General features: G+C 48.5%; 6 protein-coding genes across 6 annotated transcripts; 3 read left to right on the forward strand and 3 right to left on the reverse strand.

The window, feature by feature from the left end:
* Window positions 1–1756: 1756 nt before the first annotated feature.
* On the forward strand, window positions 1757–3920 carry GL218_09413 (putative drug/proton antiporter YHK8; the record flags this gene model as incomplete). Its single annotated transcript, XM_033586248.1, has 3 exons — window positions 1757–2633; window positions 2762–3849; window positions 3903–3920. 3 exons carry the CDS (start codon window positions 1757–1759, stop codon window positions 3918–3920), a joined length of 1983 nt encoding a protein of 660 aa, XP_033439651.1.
* Window positions 3921–4626: 706 nt separating this feature from the next.
* Window positions 4627–10502, forward strand: GL218_09414 (Alpha-factor-transporting ATPase; the record flags this gene model as incomplete). Its single annotated transcript, XM_033586249.1, has 9 exons — window positions 4627–4701; window positions 4769–4793; window positions 4854–5138; window positions 5210–5296; window positions 5350–5425; window positions 5855–6403; window positions 6455–7115; window positions 7170–8067; window positions 8164–10502. The coding sequence occupies 9 exons, from the start codon at window positions 4627–4629 to the stop codon at window positions 10500–10502; spliced, it is 4995 nt and encodes a 1664-aa protein (XP_033439673.1).
* A 468-nt stretch (window positions 10503–10970) lies between these two features.
* GL218_09415 (Cellulose-growth-specific protein) lies at window positions 10971–11957 on the reverse strand (the record flags this gene model as incomplete). The annotated part of the gene is made up of 5 exons (XM_033586250.1): window positions 10971–11001; window positions 11062–11096; window positions 11146–11195; window positions 11243–11802; window positions 11854–11957. The coding sequence occupies 5 exons, from the start codon at window positions 11955–11957 to the stop codon at window positions 10971–10973; spliced, it is 780 nt and encodes a 259-aa protein (XP_033439674.1).
* Window positions 11958–13171: 1214 nt separating this feature from the next.
* On the forward strand, window positions 13172–14362 carry GL218_09416 (4-O-methyl-glucuronoyl methylesterase; the record flags this gene model as incomplete). Its single annotated transcript, XM_033586251.1, has 1 exon — window positions 13172–14362. One exon carries the CDS (start codon window positions 13172–13174, stop codon window positions 14360–14362), a length of 1191 nt encoding a protein of 396 aa, XP_033439675.1.
* Window positions 14363–14555: 193 nt separating this feature from the next.
* Window positions 14556–15554, reverse strand: GL218_09417 (uncharacterized protein; the record flags this gene model as incomplete). The annotated part of the gene is made up of 3 exons (XM_033586252.1): window positions 14556–14999; window positions 15052–15471; window positions 15519–15554. The coding sequence occupies 3 exons, from the start codon at window positions 15552–15554 to the stop codon at window positions 14556–14558; spliced, it is 900 nt and encodes a 299-aa protein (XP_033439676.1).
* Window positions 15555–17369: 1815 nt separating this feature from the next.
* GL218_09418 (putative l-asparaginase ii protein) lies at window positions 17370–18443 on the reverse strand (the record flags this gene model as incomplete). The annotated part of the gene is made up of 1 exon (XM_033586253.1): window positions 17370–18443. One exon carries the CDS (start codon window positions 18441–18443, stop codon window positions 17370–17372), a length of 1074 nt encoding a protein of 357 aa, XP_033439664.1.
* Window positions 18444–19616: the final 1173 nt, after the last annotated feature.

Consider the following 19616-nt stretch of genomic DNA (forward strand, 5'->3'; position numbering starts at 1 on the left):
CGATTCCCAGAGAAATATTGCTTCGTTTATAGATAAGCCATATTATTTTATCCCCTTTACAGTATTATAGTGAACAGGTAGTTTGTATATACGTCGTATATTTCAGTACTGGGCGTTTCGGAAGAAGCCATATTGGCACAGAGTAGAACTGGTAATACACCTCGTGAGATTAAAACTTATTTTATGCTTAGCCCTATGTTTCTTTCGGTGCGTTTAGATAAAATGTTCTATATAAGTCCTTCGCCTCAAAAGGAGGTCCTCTGCTTCGTCCAAACAAGTGGGGACCTGTACGATTTTGCGTGTTCTACACGATCTGGAAAATATTTCTACTGCATGTATATACAAGAGAGAACAACGAACGGCAGTTTAAGTGATGATATAGTAGCTAATATCACGATCACTATTTGATAATAAATGTGCTGATGATGATAGCTTACCTAGAGTTTGAAGCATCGGGTTAAGAATAGACATCTTTGAAAATAAGCCAAACTAAGCGCCATATCTATAAATTGGTATTATTTCTTAGTTTAATTGCCTGCGGTGATTTACCAGTACGAATGTTTAAGCACTGGCGATATGCCCTAGCTTGAATTCGGCATGTCTCCGTGTCTCCTTGGGCGTACGGTAAGGGGCTAATATCAAGACGGAGACTGCTATATTCAGGATGAAATTTTCAGAGAATCTACCCATATAATGTGTTTCTTTGAATTCGAATGCCCTCGCCGATGCCAGCGGCTCCTAATAGATATCTACTTAATATGATATATGATATATTGAAAGATGAAAGATGTCGAAGTTGGTTCGACTCTGAAAAATTCCTCTTGCTATGAGGTAAGGAATGAGAATCTGACGTGCTAGACGATTTTTATGATTCATATGCTTACGTCCCTTTCGTCAAGGAAAACTAGGTTTGAACGAGGACGCCACTTATTCTATGACAGAAAAATATAACCTGTTCTAAGACAAAGATATCACTCTAAGTCTAATGTCTAATGAGGAAAGTCCGTATATATCAGCGGCATCTACTGCCGCCGCTGCATGAACCAAAAATATGTATCCACACGGCCGAAGCGGGAATAACCGGAAATATAGCCCTACCAGAGTAAGGCTTTTTCTAATTCCCGAGAACTCGGTTGCGCGCAATCCTTCGGTCAAATGCCTGACCTATCACCTCGAGGTTCCATTAGTATATGTCTGATGAATGATAATTATCCACACCATCGTATTTTGACTGGAGCGTACCTCACAGGAAATTTAAAAGATGAAAAGATTTAGCGAAAGAATACTTGCGGATTGATCGGTGGATGTGTGGAGGGCGCTACTAATTGTCTCCCCTTTGACCTATACTTGGCAATGATCCTCGTCTGGCAACTCTCCGATATCATGCTAAGAACGTAGGTAGCTCCCTATTTTACGCCTCCATGTCCGACCATAAGCGAAGGTTACATTATTTCTCACCGATCCCGTAACTTACATATGTTAGATGAATCCTCGAGGTTCGATGAAGCCCAGGTAGGAGCCCGCATTTCGGAACAGAGAATGTGGGTTTGATTCACACTTCTCGTTCTCTGGTAATTTTTATATCAGTAAATCATACCTTCTCATCATACCTTCTCATCAGGCCTCCCTACGAGATTCCCGAGCGTAACGGTTGCGTAACATTGTTTAGTCGTGTGGTCGATTTTGATACGTTGATCTACCTGTAGACTCGGAACGTCTAATCTACGTACATCTAATATTTGATACCTTGGTAAGGATGGAGCCGAAGGGGAGCGGCAGTAGCTTCGCACCCGCTGTAGCTGACGAACGAAAGGATCGCCTAGACCTTGAAGATGCGGTATCCGGGAGGGACACGTCGACGCCATCCGGCGTTTCGGCTGCGTACTCATCAGCTCCCGCCTTCGATTATTCCATCACGAAGGCAGAAATACCAGGATCGGTGGACCAGGAAGAGGTCGTTAGCGATGCGCCGCTGGACTCCAATACCCCTATTTCCTATCTCTACCTGACGTTCGACACGCCACTGCCGTGCCCAAATGCTGGGAGACCGCAGTCGGACCGCGGCGACCTTCCGGCGTGTCCCAACCTTTCTCCATACGCAGACCCGACGAAATGGCCGTTGGCGCGCAAGGGGGTTATGCTGATTATATCTTGCATGGCCACCTGCTTTACGGCGTACGCGGCCGGCGCGTATTCCGAATGTGCGGATCTGATCGCCACAGAGTTCAACACTACACGCGAGAGCGCTCTAGTCGGTGTAACTACCTTCTGCATCGGCTTCGCTATCGCCCCTATGATCTTGGCCCCGTTTTCGGAGATCAACGGGCGCTACCCCGTCTTCGCCATTGCCGGCGTCATATTTGTAGTCTTCCAAGCCGTCTGCGGCGTGGTCACAAACTTAGCAGGTATACTGATCGCCCGGTTTTTTAAGGGCGTCGGCGGAAGCGTGTTCAGCACTATGGTGGGCGGTGTAATTGCCGACATGTACGAGAAGGAAGACCGCAACATGCCGATGGCGTTTTTCAGCGGCGCCGTCCTGGTCGGTACCGGCCTCGGGCCGCTCGTGGCTGCGGTAATGGTTCATCAGTGGGGAGGCGAGGGTCAGAAGTGGAAATGGGTATTTTGGCATCAGGGTAAGTCAACAATTCCACCTGCCCACCTTGCTCTCGCTACTAAATACGTCGTATAAAAGCCATGAGAGTGACTATATCTACATCGGATCTTATGCGATATAATGGCAGCTAACATCCTAGCACCGCAGTTATTATAGATTTCATCTTGATGATTGCCGTCGTAGCCTTTTTCAAGGAGAGCCGCGGCTCGGTGCTCCTATCGAGAAAGGCAAGAGCATTGAATAAATGGTATCAACAGCTGGAGGAGAAAGGGGTATTTGGAGTTTATATCCCTGGATCGAATGGCGACTCCGATATCTTGTCGAGACTGGCGGCTATCAGGAACGACGATACGTCGGCCACAGAAAAGGGCCTGTCGGCGCCGTCATCAGAATCTAAGCTGAAGAGATGTTCGGAGCTGCGGCGAATTAGATGGATTGTTAAGGAAGACGAGCAGCATGCGTCCCTCGTCACTATGATAACCGTATCGTTTTTTAGGCCATTCGTATTTCTCTCTACGGAACCCATCGTCTTCTTCTTCTCGCTATGGGTATCTTTCGCATGGGGCATTCTCTACCTGACTTTCGGGTCTATTCCGCTCGTGTTCCAGAGACAGTACAACTTTAACATTGAGCAATCAGGCTTCGTCTTTATTGCCATGATAATAGGTTCCATATTCGCAACTATCCTGGGTATATATCAAGAAGGAATGCTCAAACATCCCAAGTGGCAATCCGCATCAGATAGCTCGGGGACGGACAGCTCGGAAGACAGCTCCGAGGAGATTGATACAGGTACCGGATTCTGGGCTTTTGTGCGACGAAAATTTCCAGCACAATCTCCCGAATCGCGGCTTTATTTTACCTGCTTCACGTCAGTGCTGCTACCGGCGGGTCTATACCTATTCGGATTCGCGTCTCAGCCATCGATCCACTGGATGGTTCCTACGTTTTCAATATTCCTCGCTACTATGGGCATCTTTTACGTCTACTTAGCTACGTTTAACTATCTAGCAGACGTCTATCAAGCGTACGCGTCATCGGCACTCGCCGCACAGTCCTTCTGCCGTAACGTACTCGGCGGGATATTCCCTCTCGTCACAGGGTTGCTGATCCGAAACCTCGGAGAAGACGCGATGGGTGGGCTACTGGGCGGAATTGCTACCGTATTGACAATCGTACCTTGGGCTTTGGTGTTGTTCGGAAGCAGAATCAGGGCTCGGAGCTCGTTTGCTATTGTGAGTGTCCTTGATTCGTTCACAGACTTGATTCGATCGCTAACAGTAGATAGGCGCTTGAGCAAAAGTGAAGGGAATAGAGCATATAGATTTGTGGATTAAAGAGGTATAAGTGCAAACATGCTATATAAAGGATATATTGTGCTAAATTTGGAAGAGGAATCCAAAGTACACCATGGAGTGTTGGGGTAGAATACGTCGGAGAATAGAATTGGAAAGTCTAGTAAGAAGATACTGTTGCTTTGTGAACGAATATGAATATATTTGGGATGGGATAGTCAGTATAGCACTCTTGATACTCTTAAAATGAGCTTTTAAGCGAGTTTCTATGGGGATATTGGGCTTCATTCTCTTCTAAACGGATGGTGTTGGCATTGGGGATGATGAAGGCTAATTCAGCATTTGGGATAGATGAGAATGTGAGAATTAAACGAATTAAACGAATTAAACATGGGACCATTTCTGATTAGGTGCTGTTACTCATTGGTTATACCTTCTTATAAATTTAGTAAACAGGAGCAAGTGAGTCCAACTCACCAAATTTCGACTTCTTTTAGTGCATTAACTTTACATATGTAGATAACGAGATATACATATAAACATAAAAGATACATCATACCCCCACTGCCCCGCGGTAAGGTACATAATGTTTAGCCCCTCCAAAATGACGATTTTGCAACTGAGCTCTCTTGAATTGATATTTTACAAAGATTCTTAAACTTGTCCCGGAACACCCGCGAAATCTAAGCAACCCTCGCGATCAACGCAATACCGATCATGGACGAAATTACAAAAATGTCTGGACCTGTTCCGACAAACTTTGATGCGGACAATGCAGATAATCTTGAGGATGTAGGACTTCCTTAGGCTGTGAATATCTAGATGTATCTAATAGCTAATCTGACTCCACGAGTAATAGATCGAGAAGCAGTTTGCGGTCAAAGGTTTGCGCGAAACCAAATCTACTTTCAATACAATATTCTAACCTTAGCTCGTGAGTGCAGCGGTTCAACATCTAGAGACATACTGGGCTATTTTGGAAAGAGTAAAAGGTTCTTCGTTGCGACTCACCAAGATGGACGATGATATATATGCCCACCTTAAAACCGAATTTCCCGAATTTGATCCCGCGGCCACCATTAATGAGGAAGAGATGAAGAGTAAGTCGGGTAAGGAGCGGTGGCGCAAGTTCATGATGGCCTACGAAAAGAAGGTCGATGACTACAACTTCGGCACTATGTTGCGGACGAGCCCTAGCGTAGAATATGAGCAGGACACGACGATATTTGGTACTGAGATTTACCCCCTTGCGAAGTTGAGACAGGGCAAACCCCATATGCTAACTCGCCCCCTTCTCTAGTTCCGAGGATGCAATTCTATGCCGTTGAGATAGCAAGAAATAGGGCCGGCCTTAACGACTGGATTTACGAGAAGGCTAATGGCGCGGGTAAGCCATAAGGTACAGCTTTTATAAACGAGATAGGAAAATATACTCTCTAGCTGCCCCTTACAATACGCAAAGAGGACAAGAGACGAAACAGGTAGAAGCGAACAAGAGCGCTGGAGCCCGACGTCGGTAAGATGATCAGAACCTGATATAGTAATGCGTGGATAGATACGTAAATGGACGAATGGCTTCGAGCTATAATCGGATTACTTAGGCGGCCTAGTATATTAGTGAGCTGTCAAAAATTCGACATTTGTCATGGTAACGGTTGTGGTAACGTTTATCATCAGAGCAAGCCTACTTCGAGATGCCCTTTATTCAAATTAGAACTAGTTAATAGAACTCTAGCTCTTTTGACACTATCGGCGCCCCGACACCTTGCTTGCAGCTACAAAGCAAGAGCGGACAAAGACCAACGTTACCGGGAAAGCTGGCGTAGAGGGTCTAAGTAAATAAATGTGGTCCGACGATAATTCAATTATAATTCTCGCGATAAAATCTCTGGGCTGGCTCCTAGACGCCGGCTCTCGCTCTTTTCAACAACTGACATCGTGCTAGCAGGACACCGAAGCTCTACGCAACGCAGCAAGGTCCTTTACCTGTCATGTCTCGACCGAGTCTAAAATCTAGGGACGGATCACTCTATTGCGATAGCGAAGACAGAGCGTCCGGTCATGCGCAATCTGCAAGAATCGAGTCACAGCCTTTACAACCCCCGTCTCTAAGACACCTTTTCGTCTTCGCGACGTGGCGTCACTGCGGAATATTGGCTGCGGGGCTGGTGGCATCGTTGCTAGTGGGCGCCATGAGAGCAGCTTCTGCCATCCTCATAGGCAGAATATTTGCTGTTGTTGCAGACTTCGGATCGGGGAAGCTGGACGGCCCAGGCGCCTACGCTCAGGTCTCGTCCTGGTGCGTCATCCTAATGTTGGTTGGCGGAGCGGGTGTGATTGTTAATTTTGCCTTCATGTTCATCTGGTCCATCTTGAGCGAGGTCCAAGCCAGGAATACCCGTCGCAAAGTGTTTGACGCCTTACTCACGAAGGACATGGCTTGGTTCGATGGCCAGGAAGACGGCATCCCGAGCTTGCTCGTGAGAATACAAACGTACTCCTCAACCTGATCTGGCTGCCACGCAAATCGCTAACCATTTATTAGACAGACCAGAGAGCTTCAAGTAGCATCTTCGGCGACACTTGGGTCCATAGCAGCCGAGATTGCTACATCGATCGCAAATCTCATCGTCGCATTTTACGGCTCGTGGAAACTCACGCTCGTACTCCTCGCCACGATACCGGCTATCGTCGTCGTACCCTCTTTACTAAGTGGTAAGCTAAAGCTGGCTATTCAAATACAGAAGCGAGAGCTCAGCCGAGCTTCTAAGCACGCGATATCCGCCTTGACCGCAATAGACCTCGTAAAGGCCTTCAACGCCGTCGACCACGAAGTCTGGCAGTATCTTCAGGTGATACAAAGGTCCATGAATACCTATCTAACTCTAGCCAGGACGAGTGCGTTACAAGTCGGCTATATAAGATTATGGTTGGACGGAATATTCGTGCTGGGGTTTTACTACGGTGCTGTTTTAGTGAACCAAGGGCTCAACCCAGGAAGCGTCGTGACGACATTCTACGCGGCTCTAGGCGCGTTACAGGCTATTTACACCATCGCACCGACATACGTTTCCCTAGCGAGGGGTATGGCCGCCGGCCAGGCGCTCTACTCTATAACTCACAACATCGAAGGCGGACGACGAATCTATCAAATGATAGGTAGCTACCGCCCTATAAACTGCTCTGGCAAGATCGAGGTTAACGACGTGAGTCTGCTTCAAACCACTCTTCTCCCCTATGCCTAACATTACCGTTTCCAGGTCAGCTTTGCGTACCCGTCAAATCCAACTAGGGTTGTTCTAAATAGATGCTCTTTCATCTTCGATCAGGACCGGCTATGTTTTATCGTAGGGCAGAGCGGGTCAGGAAAGAGCACGATAGGAAATTTGCTAGCGAAATTCTACGAACCCCTCAGCGGAAACATATTGATAGACGGCCACGCGCTGAAGACTTTGGATTCCGAGTGGGTGAGAAGCAACGTCACACTTATCCAACAGGCGAGCGTCCTTTTCAACGATACTATCTATGCTAATGTCGCAATGGGCCACAGAATACCTACGGAGGTGTCTAGGAAAGGAGTCGAAGCGGCATGCAAAGCGGCCCTGCTCCAGTCAACTCTGATCGAGCTACCTGACGGCTTAGATACGTACGTAGGGACTGGGGGCATCAACCTGAGCGGCGGTCAGAAGCAGAGGCTAGCCGTAGCGAGGGCAAGAATACGCGATCCGCCAGTGCTCATCCTTGACGAAGTCACGAGCGGGCTCGACCCGACGAATCGAGGCCTGCTTATGGATGGCATCAGGCAGTGGCGACGAGGAAAAACAACCATTATAATTACCCACGAAGTAGCACAGATCAACGATGACGACTACGTATACGTCATAGAAGACGCGCGCGTCGTGCAGGCAGGTTTCCGTTGGGATTTGCAGCGGCAGAGAGACGGCATATTTGCTGTATTGGCGTCTTCGGCTTCGAACGACGAAATCAATGGTGATAAAAAAGAAGTTTGCGCGGACGTCCCAGGAGATAAGGCAAGAGTTACAGTCTGTGTCACACCGCAAAGAAGCGCCGCATTGCAGGATCCTACCTCTCCGGACTACGTTTGGCCTTTCGGGGGGCCAGATGCCCTCTATCGGCGAAGCGCTAAGCCGAACGCAGGTGCGTCGGCCGTAGAGACCCACCAGTTTCGGAACGGGAATGAAAACAGGGAATATTCTTGGACGGGAGGCTTGGATAATCTGGACACGTTCCTAGAACCCCCTGATTTCTTCCGCAGGAGGCTCTCGTCGCTATGGTGGTCCGATCAGTATCGTCTATTTCGCAGCGAGTCCAACCAAAAGAGGCCTCTGAGTAGAAATAGCATAGTACGTCTTCAAGAGCTGGGCGACAAGGTACGAAAAATCCGCGGCAACCCTGCCGACAAGGACCGGCGGCGGGGACCTATGATTACGCCCGCGGAAACTCTCGAGGATTGTGACGGTGATAGGTCTGAGAGATTATCTTTGTGGGCTATTTACAAGACGGTATGGCCATGTCTGGCTACGAAAGAAAGAATATTCCTCATTGTAGGATTCTTCACGTGCGTCGTGCTCGCGGGCTTGGTTCCGGCCTTTTCAGTCCTATTCGCAAACCTCCTGGCGGTCCTATTTTCAAGCGGAGACAAAATGGCCGCGGGACAGAAATGGGCTCTGTGCCTCTTAGCAATTGCCTGCACAAGAGCAGCAGCGACGTATTTGAATCAGTACCTGATGCAGAGGGCAGGCCAGGCTTGGGTGAACGCCCTACGCATTCGAGCGCTAAACAGGGTGTTGCGACAGCCCAAATCGTGGTTTGACGAGCCGGCTAATTCGGCCGTACGCATAAATGAGTGCATGGATCGATACGCGGAGGAGATGCGAAATCTTGTCGGGCGTTTCGCTCCGCAGCTGCTACTCGTAACTATCATGGTTGTCAGCACTATGGTATGGGCACTGCTCATCTCGTGGCGACTCACACTCGTAAGCCTCGCGAGCGCGCCAGCCTTCGTCGCAGCCACGCAAGGTCACTCCCTCGCGTCTCAAAAGTGGGAAAATAGATGTCTCAAAGCCGCAGACGATATCAGCGCGATCTTGACGGAAACTTTTACTAACGTGCGCGTCGTTCGGGCATTGACGCTAGAGCAGTTCTTCTCGAATAAGCACGAAAAATCTATTCATAGAGCTTTCGAGCTAGGTGCCGAAAAGTCCGTCTGGACTGCTATCCCGTACGCCTTCTCACAGTCTATGGTCTGGTTTATTTTCGCGCTTACCTTCTGGTACGCGATAGAACTTCTCACAACCGATCGAGAGCTTACGATCCCCGCCATCCTACAGGTGGTAAACCTGTTAGTTCTAGGCGTCACTACCGCTTTTGGCATACTAGGCTCTATAACTGGCGTTTCCGCAGCACAAGAAACAGCTTCCCGACTAATTCACTACGCATACTTACCCCTAGACGCCTCCCACGAGTCGAGAGGCAAGATTCTACTCGTAACCCCTTTTCCCATCAGGATGGAGCGTCTGTCTTTCGCCTATCCCTCGAGTAACCGCACTGTACTTCGAAATCTTACCCTCCGCTTCGACGCCGGTACATCTACCGCAGTAGTCGGCCCTTCCGGCTGCGGCAAGAGCACGATCGCGTCTATCATCCTTGGCCTATACGTACCGGACCGGTCGAGAGGTAGGCGAAGCAGCGGGGACCAGCGGCAGCTGACCTTCGCGTCTACGCCAGCGGCTCAACTTGACTTCGTCGGCCTACGGACTCATATCGGTTACGTCCCCCAGATACCGCTCCTCTTCCCCGGCACGCTCGCGGAAAATATCGCTTACGGCCTAGCGGAAGACTCCCCGCTGCGCACGCCGGAGAATATTCAGAGGGCAGCCAAGGAGGCAGGCATCCACAACTTCATCCGCACTTCGACAGCCGGCTACGATACGATGGTCGGAGACGGCGGACAGTCGCTCAGCGGCGGACAGGCGCAGCGGGTTTGCATAGCCAGGGCCTTAGCGCGGCGACCTAAGCTATTAGTGCTCGACGAGCCCACGAGCGCGTTAGATACGGTTAGCGCAAGGGACGTGCGACATACGATAGAGTCTCTCATGCAGTCTGCAAGAAAAAAGAGCGTCTACAACGGCGAGGGCGTTAGTAATGGTAGGGGAGACGAGCTGTCAATTATTGCTATTACGCACAGCAAGGAAATGATGCGCATGGCGGATCGAATAATCGTAATCGACCAAGGTAGCGCAGTAGAGTCTGGCTCTTACGACGAGCTGTTGGCGAAAAATGGCAAGTTTGCGGAGCTGATGAGCGGCGGTCTCTGGGCGGGAGACAACAGGGAAGATCATTCACAGGGACCGCATGAAGTAAGGAGCAGCGCGCGGCTGGTTGCAGATGATCTTCCACTACGCAGAATAGGTCGGTCTGATGACGGCTACTCTGCTGAGACACCTAGATGGGCTGGTTTGCGAGATGTGCAGTGGGCAGACAATCGAGGTCCATCTACCGGCGTCTTGAGCCCTCTCACAAGTCCATTCGGCGCGTCTCGAAGAAAGGAGCGCAGGGACGATGGCGATTAAAACATGACGTACGAGTTTAGGTGTACCGTTCTTGTAGATAAAATAAGGATCGATTATAAGGAGTATTAATTAAAGTAATTGTTGTACAATATGGTATGAGCTACATGCTCACTCCTACCTCATAAGCTCTATTATATGAGAATATATTAAAATTTGCAAAAGTAAACTTGCGAGATGGCTGGCTATTGTGTTCGTTTGTGATACCTCACATATAGCTTTGATGAAAAATCATTTTTTTCCATTTCTCAAGTTGTAGAGATCAGTTTGCAGTTCTTTACATTAAGCGCTTCGGGTGTTAAAGTAGTAATAGCTCTAAGTTTGGCTATAGAAATAGACAACCACATCCGCCTAGAGTACGACGTGCGCAAGGTCGGTCTGTTTAATGGTATCACTCTGAATCTATCATTATAAGTTACCTACATAGGTACATATGTAGATACCCGACTCTAAACGTTCAGACACAGTTTACTAACAATCCTGACAGTACTTGTTTACAAATCTGCGAGTTATAGGTTAATACCGCCTTTCGCAAGCTTGTTTGAGTAGGTTAGGTACTCACCCATCCCATACCAGCGGTCCGGGAATCGTGTAATTCTGCGATGAGTTAGATTCGACATAGAAAAGGGTATGGGCATATTCTTACCGTTTGCGCCTTTATTTCATCCGAGTAGATGTTAATCTTGATCGACGGATCTGATACAGGTGTTAGCCACTCTCGCTATTATGAAGGCGACACGTACCATCTTCCTTATACGTCCCGGGGAACCTAGCAAAATACTCAGGTGACGGTACCGCCGTCCCTGTTCCGGTGATGTTCAGATGCGCACACTCGGGATAGAACTGAGGCTTATTCTCTATGTGGATGCTCAGGATCTCGTGCCTGATAATGTAGAGCCCCGGCTTGATGGTCGTCGGGATCGTAACGGACCATAGGTCTGGAGATCCATCCCAGTTCTGGAACTGCTTCTGATACCATATACCTTCTACGATGTTTCCCTCCACCAAGCCCGCCTCCCAGATCTTAAAGAAATCTAGCTGATTCACGTCGACGTCCTCGCAAGACTCCCCGCAGTCGGCGAGCCAAATCGACATGGGCCCGTACGGATGAAGCCAATACCAATAAACTGCCGTAATGTTATCCCCAGCTGCGATGGGAATATACGACGGCGGCGCTGTGCCTGGGGTATTGCAAGCCAACCCAGTATCGTTTACGAAGAATATCGGGTCTATGCTCGCCCATATCCTCTGGACCATCCAAGGCTTGCCTTGTTGGTCTTCCAACGGCTCGTCCGGGCTGTATCTGCAACTCTAGTTAGCGTCGACATCGAATATCAGCAATACAAAATCTTACCCCCTGTACCAAGTATCGCCAACAGTATAATTTGCAAGGCCGCCGTGAGCAGCGACGAAACTAGCCAAAAGCGCTAGCGCTGCTAAGAGGATCTGGCTGGCCATAGTGCGGTATGATTTTAACGGTGAGGGTCTGACGATGTAGGTAGCCGAGGCAGCATCACTAAGGAAGGAAGTTCAAGAGGCTGCCACAGCGCAACTACCGGTTGCCAAGAACCTGGGGAAACTCGCGGCTCCTGCTTGAAGTATTTGAACCACCTTGGAAGCAGGGCCAGATTCTCCAGACAAGTTCGGCCATCCTCGAGGGCTCAGTGGCGCGACGCTTTAACCACGTGCGGTAATTCGGAGCGTCTAACAAGCGGCTGGATGCAACCTCGTCTCCGGCTATTTGAAAGGCTTGCCACTTTCGCATCTTTGAGGGTCTATAGGATCTAAGAATAGTAACCTTCTAATTAGCCACGTTTAAATCTCTATTTACTCCAAAGGTTTTTCAAGCTCTGTTTTACGAAACTACGCCGGGAATGAAGAGCTCTAATAAAGAACCGTTAGAGAATGGATATAGGCGTGTTCTACGTACCAAAAGTATGAATACATTCAGGACTTTAAATTGGCCCTTTACCCGGACCACTCTCACGCTGATAAAAATGGACAATGTAGAAAGTTGTATAATTCTTCGACCCAAGGCTTCAAACTTGAGTTCCTCCCAAGGATTCCTAGTAGGCAGCATATGGACCATATTAATACTATAAACGTGTCCAGGATTTCTTGGGTATATTGATATTCCTCCCTCGATGCTACCCTACGCAAAAGCTCCTGCGCGTCTCAGCAGCACCAGCGATATTAGCCATATTACCCAATCTCCCCACGTTTGGAGATGTGGAGTCTCCTATGCTAAAGGCTCACCCCGTCATCATCCCCAAAGTGCCAAGCGGATCTCGGTGTAAGGGGTCAATCTCGCCACGCGCGAACGCAGTGGTTAAACGCGCCACTCCTGTCGAACCTCTAGATAAAAAAAAGCCTTTATTGCATCGTTTAGAGTGGTGCCCTCCCCATGTCTCGACTCGGCTAGAGCCGCTCGACCCCCCCTATCCTATCCTATCCTATCGACTCGGAAATGGGAGACGCGAAGCCACTCCAGTTCGGGCATTCAGAAATCAGCCGGAAAGCGACGATGCGACGAGTCACACGTCGTCCCGCATCAAAAAGCCAAGCCTAGCGACATATAAGAATCATCTCAACGCCCCCAAACCGCCCTTTTACTAACCAGCGAAGCACACTATCCCTACCTCATCCCAGATTCCCCAGAAACAGCGCCCAAGATGATGCGCCGTCTGACTTCCGCCCTCCTTCTGGGCTCCACGGCTACCGCACTGCCGTTCGCCGACATCTACCAGCGCCAGAACACCAGCGACTGCGCCGTAAAGGACACCTACCCGGCCGTGAGCTTTGATAAGCTGCCCGACCCTTTTACTTTCGAGGACGGAACGAAAGTCGCCAGCAAGGCCGACTGGACATGTCGTCAACAAGAGATTAGCAAGCTCCTACAGCAGTACGAGTTAGGCGCCTACCCCCCGCCTCCCGACAAGGTTGAGGCTTCTCTTTCCGGAAGCACCATGTCCGTCAAGGTCACCGTCGGTTCCAAGTCTGTCACCATCAGCACCTCCATCAAGAAGCCTAGCACCTCTCCCGGCCCCGCCATCATCACCATCGGCGGTTCGTCGCTGCCCATCCCCGGCACCGTAGGCACCGTCGGATTCAACAACGACCAGTTCGCCTCGCAGGCTTCCGGCCAGTCCCGCGGCCAGGGTGCTTTCTACACCCTGTTCGGAAACACCCACTCCGCCGGTGCTCTTACCGCGTGGGCTTGGGGAGTGGACCGCGTCATCGACGGTCTCGAGCAGCTCGGCGCCGACAAGACCGGCATCGACCCCAAGAGGCTAGGAACTACGGGTTGCTCCCGAAACGGAAAGGGTGCTTTTATCGTCGGCGCCCTCGCCAACCGTATCGCCCTGACCCTCCCGCAAGAATCCGGTTCCGGCGGTGCCGCCTGCTGGCGTATCTCCGACTCCGAACATAGCAAGGGCAAGAACATCCAGACCGCCGGCGAGATCGTCGGAGAGAACGTTTGGTTCAGCCAGAACCTAAACGCATACACCTCCAAGACCAACACCATGCCCGAGGATCACCACTTCCTCGCCGCCCTCGTTGCTCCTCGCGGTCTCCTCGCCTTCGAGAACGACATCGACTGGCTCGGCCCCGTCAGTACGACCGGCTGCATGAAGGCGGGTCGTCTCATCTACAAGGGTCTCGGCGTTCCTACCAACATGGGTTTCTCCCTCGTCGGCGGCCACAGCCACTGCATGTTCCCGTCCTCGCAGCAGGCCGAGCTTACCGCCTACATCAACTACTTCTTGCTCGCCGGCACCACGGCTCCCCCCGAGGTCGAGAAGAGCAGCGCCACCGTCCCCGTCACCGACTGGGCCCCGTGGACCGTTCCCACTCTTGCTTAAGCGGGTTAACAGGGTAAAACGATGACGGAATCTCTTGTATATAGCATACCGCGATAGCAAAGTGCCGAACTGCATAGGTTAGGTTAGGTAGTTTTGCCTTTTTTTAGCTATCTATTCGTACGTACGCGAACGGTAATAAAAGCCGCCTGTCAAATTCCAGACTTATTTCTTAATTACATGTGATTTGTTGCGCTTAGCCACGTAGCCACTCTTTTACCGTCGCTGCTAGATCTTCCTCTTGCAATCCGAGAGAGCTGATCGCATTTTTGTCCCCCAAAACTGCGAGGCCAGCACCGTCCGCGTAGATGCGACTCCGTAAGAAGTTGGAGAATGCGCTGAAATCCCCCTTGCTTAGCTTTTCTAGCCCGATCTTTTCCTGCTCTGCGGTACTGGCATGCTCTACCTTCCATTTCTCGCCCGTCTCCGCCTCCACGATCTTTAGAATCTGGTTTTGGGACGGATTAAACGACGCGATCGTGAGATATTGGTTGGCAGTCTTCTCCGGCTGCGACAATATGGCACCGATGACCTTGCCGATAAACGCCAAATTCGACGCCTGGACTAGCTCGTCTCCGGAGTCGTAGATGGTCACAGTCTTCGAGTCCTTGTTAAGCCCTACGGTCCCGAATTTAAGCCCCTACGTAGCTCGTTAGCGCTTATGATTCTATTGAGAATGACTTTATGCGTACCCAATCGAAGAAGATTCCGCTGGAGATGCCGGTCCACGTAAACCACGGATTCTCCCGAGACTTGCCAATGATGTAATCGAGAGTCTGGACCTTGCCCTGGATGATTTTCCCGATCGGTTTACCTTCTACGATTCTCGTATTGATGCCGAATTCGGACGGGATAAACCGCTTCACCTTGGCGGCGATAGAGGCGTCCACCAGCGGGACCTGACTGCCGATAGCCACCGTCGCGATCGTAGATACTACTGCATCTTGACCTTGAAGCGCGTCTGTTAACGCCTCGACGGACTGATAGTTAACCTTCTTAGTGGTGACTTCAGGCGGGAACGTGGCTGTCGACTCCTCACGCGCGAACGCGGTAACCTTGAAGCCAGCTTTAAGCAGCTCTTGGACGACCTCCTTTCCCAAATTCCCCGATGCCTAATAACATGTTAACAAGGTCGCGAACTTTGTTAAAATCTACTCACCCCAATTACAGCCACGTTCTTGATAGAATCCGCCATCTCGTTAATAATTTGCTGCGAGTTTGATTTGATTCCTAGTAGATTGAGGGGGATTATGTTTATCCAAGACAAGTTAATTGCCGGACATACGAGACTATTTATGCTACGAATAGCTAGCCAAGCGGGGGGATTATCATACGTGATATCAACTACCTAGGCGTGCTTGGAGAACTTAAGCCAAGCCTCTCGAACTCCCGAGCGATCGATCAAGGTGACGCGTTAGTGAAGACGGTAACGCCGCATATAATTGGACAGAGGTGAGCTCATAAGAGGTAGTAGATTCGTAATCCATACATCAAACCTTCAAACAATCAAACTAACTAGGTGATTTAAAAAGATTGAATAATTGATTTAGTTTATCATTGTAGTTTGATTAATAATGTTGCGGTTAGAACTAGCGGAACTGGTAATCAGTTGCCGGTAATAGCAGTTCGTACCGTCGCATTGCTAATGTTCTGTATAAAGCTCGGCGACGTAGTTATTAGTCGATTTAATATCAGACTAACCCCTACCTCTGGTTGGGATTTTATTGCTTGACACTTCTATTTGAATGAAATGAGATGTAGGATAGCCTCATCATATAATTATTAAAGTATGAGATGACGCCGTTTAGGTCATGGCAAATCATCCCGAATCATCGACAACCGGGTTCCCGCATCGCTATCATAATCAAGTCGTCCGAAAGTGGGGACATCGCGGTAATATCTACTTCGGCTCCGCAGACTGGAAACCACAAATTTGTATCATTAAGATACTGTGGGATGTTGTGGGATATATTTCGTAGGAGGATGTGGTGGGAGGGGTACAGGTACGGGACTAGCTCTCGTTGCTACTCTGAGGCATAGCCATCCCTGCTTCTCGAGGTTCTCCACAAAAGACACAATGGTTAGATAAACCGCAGCCTTTATAATAATGTGTCCATGGCCTCGGTAGGATGAGGAAATTTTTCTGCCGAAGTTCACTAACTCTCCTTTAGTCATGGTGCTTTCTCTATAGTATATAACACCCCATGAGTGTAGATATACGCGGTTCAACTCCAAGAACTTCTTCACACGAAGATCCCACCGACCACTTATACCTGGGTTGATCTTCCAATTGGCAAAGGCAATCTCAGGATTTGTCAAAAGGTGCGTATCCGTAATGGCCATAAAAGAGCTAATCTGTATCCCAAAGGCCTTTAGATATATATCTTCGGACCACTTCAGATATATGGATAAATCCTACCATGGTCAAACACGAAATGGTTCGACTCAAGTTTTTCCTTAGGTACTACTAGGCGTTAAGGGTGATTCTATATCCGTTGTATATCATAATCATGGTATGCAGCATGATTATAAGAAGTAAAGATGTAGTAGTGTAAGATGATTGGCGAGCATGTAGCCGGGAATGAATGCAGGGAGCGCTGTGGATATAAGTACAATGGGAATGGGTTAGGTTAGGAGCGTATATAGGATGGTAAGATAAAAATAGAAACTTACCTCGATGTTGCAAAATTGCGAAAACAAAAGGCAGAATTGCCTATAAATTTGGTGATACGGAAGGGGGATACGAGAGACGGCGAGATGAAGATGAAGGTGGAGATATCAGGATTGGCTAAAGCACAAGGTAAAGAATTAGCGAAGGAGTAGGAGAGCCTCATCTCAAGGCATATTGAGTACAGTAATCACGAGATGAGGCCATCGTGATGACTGTTGTTGTAATGATGATGATTACTTAGAGTTGACCCAAGTAGAAGTGGGCTCTGAGAACATCTATTACATATCCTATCATTCCATAACATTAACGTTATAAATAGGTATAGATTATGAAATATCCTTAAGCGGCCCGTAGCTTAAACGGAAAAGACAACTCTCCAGTAACTACTCCCATGGTGTTCTTAATCTCACCGCGATGGAACCTATCAAATCGTTGACGTACTTCAATCGACCCAATATCTAACTGCTCGAGGATCTCCGCCGCAACCGCTTCCATAATAGCGTAATTACCATCTTCTATCTTAAGCGCAATGCCAATACTGCCATTAGCACCAAGTCGCCGTGTATCCTCTGACTCGCGAATCCCGATAGAATAACAGCCGTCTCCGCCCCCTTTTCCAATGAGCGCGCCCTTGTACGCATCGATCAAGATAGTACAGAAGCGACCGTCGCCTGCAATATTCTCCGGAAACCGTGCCATTGCATTGTAAATTCGAGCCATCGCTTGTATGCGTGGGGATACCGAGCTGCTCGCTTTCGCTACATCGTCTGCTGCTTGAGCGAAAGCAGAGTACATGATGGCGATAGAATGCAGTGGTGCCGCTGGCGAGTAAATATTGCAGCCATCTAAGGCCAGTTTGACCTCGCCGGGATTAAGACCAGTTAAATCTTCTATTATAGATACGATCCTAGCTTGAATTGGATGATCTGAAGTATGGTAGTCGACAATACTAGCGCCAATGCCCTTTGCACCAACCATAATACCGATATGGTTGCCAGAACAAGCGTGGCAAGCCTGAGTAGGCGTAAATCCCTTTTCGATCCAGGCTCTGTTAAGGGCAGGAGATATGGCCGGATGGGTGCCGCATTGGAGATCGCTCTCTTTAATATTCGACTTAACCAGCATGGCCTTTGCCCGCTCTACCTGTCTCTCCTCGCTGCTATGAGTGCCGCACATGAGCGCTAGGTCGGCTTCTTCAAAGCCAAACTGATCCAACGCGCCGGACTCTACCGCAGGTACAGCCTGGATAGGTTTAGCCCCCGAACGAAGGAGAGTTAACCGTGAAGGGTTGCCTAATGTGTAGAGGAGCTTGCCGGTAGCATCAACGACGGCGGCGTTGACTAAATGTCTGTTCTCTAAGATCCCGCCACGGATGCTGACGACGAAGTCGCCGTTTAGAGGGGTATTCTCCATGTCGTTCTATGTAACTTAAGTTAGACGTGCGTAATAATAAAAATAATAAAAATAAAAATATCTAGCAATTCTTATAAGATGATTATTTCCGAGATCTATTAAGTAGGTGGTCATTTTAGTTTGTGATTCTTATATATTTTTGAATAGCTTCTAGTACCGCTCTCTATCGAGTCATACGCCCTCCGCGTTTATCGAGTTTCGCGCCCTTTGAGCACTGCGTAAGGTAAAGGGCGTCGTATTCTAAATATAGAGTTTCTCTCTTATTATTTCATATTTAAAAATCATGGTCCCAGTTAAGCACCTACTTTTCCTAGAACCCCGCCTCAAGGAAGTTGCGTTTATATTTGCGTGATCATGGCCTGTTATGATCAAAGACTATTAAACAAAATTCGCATCTTTTCACTCAACTCAACTACCTCCGTCGAAGATTCTCTTCAACAGATTGCCCTCCGAATTGGGGAATTACTGAAATAGGAAAGTTAACTCCGGGGTGTTACAAGGCCGGCGCAAAGGGAGTTTACAGTGTTTAGTCTATTCAGGCTTATATGAAACCGTATAGCTTCATTGATAGTATTTTGAAGTTCAACGAGAATTATAATTTCGAACATTTTAACCTAGGTAACCCCTAGTCTGCATTGCGCAACTTGTCAATCGTAGGGCGCAACTGGGATGGTTTATGCAGTAAGCTGGATGGGTCCCTAAATCCTTGTAAGAATCCTAACCCCTCAATGTTAGTGAAGTCGTTAAGATTTGAAAACTTCGTACAACTCCAAGAATTACCACGAGCTAAGTCTAAGTCTAACTATTATTAAAATAACTAAATTTAGTTTATAGTTTTCTTTAGTTAATGTATAAGTTAGTTAGTGATTCTCCTATTAATGATTTATATTAGTTAAGGTAAGTAGGTAGTTAATTGTTTATAATTGTCTTTGAGCTTCTTAGACTCCCCCCGCATAGCCTTCGGTAAGCCGGTATTTAGATATTGACAATCAACCCTTAAAGCTCCGATCATAGGTGGATCGTCGAGCCGAACAAAAAGGTATAAACGCTGAATACTTGCCCGAGTGCTTACCTTCAACTTTATAGCATCGTGGGATTACTCGACTCTTATTTAAGATCAATACTTTAATGTAGAGTTGTTTTAATTATATCTACCTTGATACCTTTACCTGC

This window comes from Daldinia childiae (genome assembly GCF_008694065.1).
Source record: "Daldinia childiae strain JS-1345 chromosome Unknown Scaffold19, whole genome shotgun sequence".
NCBI classification, from domain to species: domain Eukaryota; kingdom Fungi; phylum Ascomycota; class Sordariomycetes; order Xylariales; family Hypoxylaceae; genus Daldinia; species Daldinia childiae.